Genomic DNA, 4,242 nt, shown 5'->3' with positions numbered 1-4,242 from the left:
TTCTGCTGCAGCTCCATCAATAACACCCATAAATAACCTACAAACCTTTTAAAAGGTTTGATTTCTTCTCATGTTCTCATGTTTCTATCAGATGATCAAAGAAAACTCAAACATCAAACGTTCCTGTTTCAGTGGAACGTCAAGGATATCACCCGATTTTATTTTAGTTTGGTTCTGGTTTGGTTCCTTAAAGAGTATCTGAGACACAGATTTAAATCAAACTTTATTCCTTCAGCATCAGACTTGTTCTATGGTGTGTTCTTCAGGTTCTCTTCAGGTTGCTGAAGAACTCATCGAGAATGGTCTCCACCTCGTCCTCATTGTAATCTTTCACCACAAACTGTTCTCCATCAGCAGCTCCTCGGATCATCGCCGACAGAGCTGCAGAGGATCAATAAGTCTGATTAATAACCGATCAGATCAATAAGGTTCTAATCAGAGTCTGAATCTAAGGTTCAGGTTCTACGACATGGAATGTTCTGAGAAAACAGAGAAGTAGACTGTTTACCAGCTGTTTACCAGCTGTTTATTAGCTGTTTATTAGCTGTTTACCAGCTGTTTACCAGCTGTTTATTAGCTGTTTACCAGCTGTTTATTAGCTGTTTATTAGCTGTTTATTAGCTGTTTATTAGCTGTTTACCAGCTGTTTACCAGCTGTTTATTAGCTGTTTACCAGCTGTTTATTAGCTGTTTATTAGCTGTTTATTAGCTGTTTATTAGCTGTTTACCAGCTGTTTATTAGCCGTTTACCACTTGTTTATTAGCTGTTTATTAGCTGTTTACCAGCTGTTTATTAGCTGTTTACCAGCTGTTTCTTAGATGTTTATTATCAGTTTATCAGCTGTTTATTAGCTGTTTATTAGCTGTTTACCGGCTGGTTATTGGATGTTTATTAGATGTTTACCAGCTGTTTATTAGCTGTTTATTAGCTGTTTACCGGCTGGTTATTGGATGTTTATTAGCTGTTTACCACTTGTTTATTAGCTGTTTACCAGCTGTTTTTTTAGCTGTTTATTAGATGTTTACCAGCTGTTTATTAGATGTTTACCAGCTGTTTATTAGCTGTTTATTAGCTGTTTACCGGCTGGTTATTGGATGTTTATTAGCTGTTTACCACTTGTTTATTAGCTGTTTACCAGCTGTTTATTAGCTGTTTATTAGATGTTTACCAGCTGTTTATTAGATGTTTACCAGCTGTTTATTGGATGTTTATTAGATGTTTACCAGCTGTTTATTGGATGTTTATTAGATGTTTGCCAGCTGTTTACCAGCTGTTTACCAGCTGTTTATTAGATGTTTATTATCAGTTTATCAGCTGTTTATTAGCTGTTTATTCGCTGTTTACCGGCTGTGTATTAGCTGTTTACCAACCGTTTATTAGCTGTTTACTGGCTGCTTATTAGCTGCTTACCGGCTATTTATTAGCTGTTTACAGGCTGCTTAGTAGCTGTTTACCAGCTGTTTACTAGCTGTTTACCAGCTGTTCACTAGCTGTTTACCAGCTGTTTATTAGCTGTTTATTAGTTGTGTACCAGATGTTTATTAGCTGTTTATTAGATGTTTACCAGCTGTTTATTGGATGTTTATTAGTTGTGTACCAGCTGTTTATTAGCTGTTTACCAGCTGTTTATTAGCTGTTTATTTGCTGTGTAACAGCTGTTTATTTGCTGTTTACCAGCTGTTTATTAGATTTTTATTATCAGTTTATCAGCTGTTTACTAGCTGTTTACCGGCTGTTTACCACTTGTTTATTAGCTGTTTGCTGGCAGTTTTTTTAGCTGTTTACCGGATGTCTATTAGCTGTTTACCAACTGTTTTTTTAGCTGTTTACCCGCTGTTTATTAGCTGTTTACCGGTTGTTTATTAGCTGTTTACCGGTTGTTTATTAGCTGTTTACTGGCTGTTTATTAGCTGTTTACCGGCTGCTTAGTAGCTGTTTACTACCTGTTTACTAGCTGTTTACCGGCTGTTTAGTAGCTGTATACCAGCTGTTTATTAGCTGTTTACCAGCTGTTTTCTGTCTCTGCAAGTGCTAAGCTAACAGCAACAGAACAGGTTACAGAAACAGGAAACAGGAAGTGCTCACTGCGTCCTGACGATGGTCTGAACAAACACAGGATCTTCTTCTTCATGGCGACGCCTCGGCCCAGCTCGTAGCCGACGCCCAGAGAAGGCTGTGTTACCTCGGCAACGATGACTGTACACACAGAGGTCACAATTACTGACCAATCACCAATCGCCAATAATCAATAAATCATCCTTTGATCAGCTCACTGTCAGACTGTCGCAGCCAATCAACATCTCGGTCGTGGATGAATCGATCTCCTGCCACTGATGCGTCCTCTCCTGTCCAATCACAGCACAGCAGGTCAATGACATCACACAATTACAGAGTCACACACTGGAGGCACTGTGTTGCCATGGAAACCCACGTGTTCACAAAAATATGTTTGATGTTTGGTCCGTTGATAGAACTCTGATCAGAAGGTTGATTATCTATTGGTGATCAATAATCAGCTGTATTGATCAGTTAATCAATATATGACCTCTGATTACCTGCATCATTTTATTTTCCTCCTAACGCTACATTAAACTACCTGCTGACTGAAGGAGTAACCTGATTGGTCCGTTTACTGCAGAAAAGTCACATGACTCTTTACCCGGTCCTACCAGGTTCTCCCAGGTCCTACCAGGTCCTACTAAGTCCTACCAGGTTCTGTCACTGGTTGCCTGGTTACACCTAAACTCCACCACGTCCAAAGAAGCAAAAACATTTGCAACCAGACCAGAGTGTGAAGAGTGGAACCCTGGAAACAGGTTCTAGTCTAACTGATGGTGGACTGAGGCAGCATCAGGAACCAACATGGAGGAACATGAGAACACAGAGAACCCAACCAGCAGGTCAGTTTATAAACAGCTATAAACGCCTAAGCTGTTATTATTTTTAATGCTTCTAGGTTTTTAATTCACATTTTTTAATATTCTATATGGAATCAATAAGTCAGAACTCTGATTAACAGGAATAAATAAGTCAAAAAAAGACAAGATTGAGATTTAAAAAGTGGTCGTAGAGAATTCTGATTTCTGTATTCAGCTGTTGATGGTTTTGCAGATTCCAGTCTTATTATATTTGATTTATTGGTGGTTCCACTCTTTAAATCATTCTTCTACTGTTCAGACTGAACCTGAGATCAGAAAATGAAACTCAGAATGTTCTGTTTCCTCCTGATGGATGGATGGATGGATGGATGGATGGATGGATGGATGGATGGATGGATGGATGGATGGATAGATAGATAGATAGATAGATAGATGGATGGATGGATGGATGGATGGATGGATGGATGGATGGATGGATGGATGGATGGATGGATGGATGGATAGATAGATAGATAGATAGATAGATAGATAGATAGATAGATAGATAGATAGATGGATGGATGGATGGATGGATGGATGGATGGATGGATGGATGGATGGATGGATAGATAGATAGATAGATACTTTTTAAATCCAGGATGAGAACAAATGAACGAGTAGAAGGATTTTATTTTCAGAGTAGAAAAGTCCTCATTGGTCACAGTGTTATAGTGTGTGTGTGTGTGTGTGTGTGTGTGTGTGTGTGTGTGTGTGTGTGTGTGTGTGTGTGTGTGTGTGTGTGTGGACTGGTAATTAAAGGGGTTGTGGGGACCAAATGTCCCCACAACTGTAGGAAAACCGAAAACTATGTCACTTGTGGAGACCTCATTTCAGTCCCCACAAGTTTAAACAGTGTTTTCTTGGTCATGTTGTTGTTACTGAAAAAAGTAAAAGTGCAAAAACCTTTCTTTAGGGTTAGGCATTGTTTTCGTTAGGGTTAAGGTTAGGGTTAGGGGTTAGATATGAATGGGAGTCAATGGTAAGTCCCCACAATGATAGAAAAACATAGTGTTAGTGTGTGTGTGTGTGTGTGTGTGTGTGTGTGTGTGTGTGTGTGTGTGTGTGTGTGTGTGTGTGTGTGTGTGTATTGCCTCGATCAGTGAGTTCCGTGCTGCTCACATGCTCCGTCAGAACGGTTCCGTACTGCTTCAGTTTGATGACGATCTTCTGGTAAACATCTATGTCATCTCTGCCTCCGCGGATGCTGCCACAGAAATAAACGAACATCCTGAAGGTTCTAAACGTTCTTAAGGTTCCTCCTCCGTCTCTCACAGCTGTAGTTTTCCGCGCTGTCTGCAGTGACGTCATGCCTACGTATCGCTG

At 39.8% G+C, this 4,242-nt stretch overlaps 1 protein-coding gene across 1 annotated transcript; it reads right to left on the bottom strand.

Annotated features, from left to right (window-relative positions):
- Nucleotides 1–206: 206 nt before the first annotated feature.
- Nucleotides 207–4,242, bottom strand: dnph1 (2'-deoxynucleoside 5'-phosphate N-hydrolase 1). Its single transcript, XM_022216880.2, has 4 exons — nt 4,011–4,242; nt 2,275–2,346; nt 2,087–2,197; nt 207–381 (listed from the first exon to the last, which is right to left on the bottom strand). Exons 1-4 carry the CDS (start codon nt 4,225–4,227, stop codon nt 263–265), a joined length of 519 nt encoding a protein of 172 aa, XP_022072572.1. The 5' UTR covers nt 4,228–4,242; the 3' UTR covers nt 207–262.

This window comes from Acanthochromis polyacanthus, chromosome 15 (assembly GCF_021347895.1).
Source record: "Acanthochromis polyacanthus isolate Apoly-LR-REF ecotype Palm Island chromosome 15, KAUST_Apoly_ChrSc, whole genome shotgun sequence".
Taxonomy (NCBI): domain Eukaryota; kingdom Metazoa; phylum Chordata; class Actinopteri; family Pomacentridae; genus Acanthochromis; species Acanthochromis polyacanthus.
This window is presented reverse-complemented; position numbering and strand designations above follow the sequence as displayed.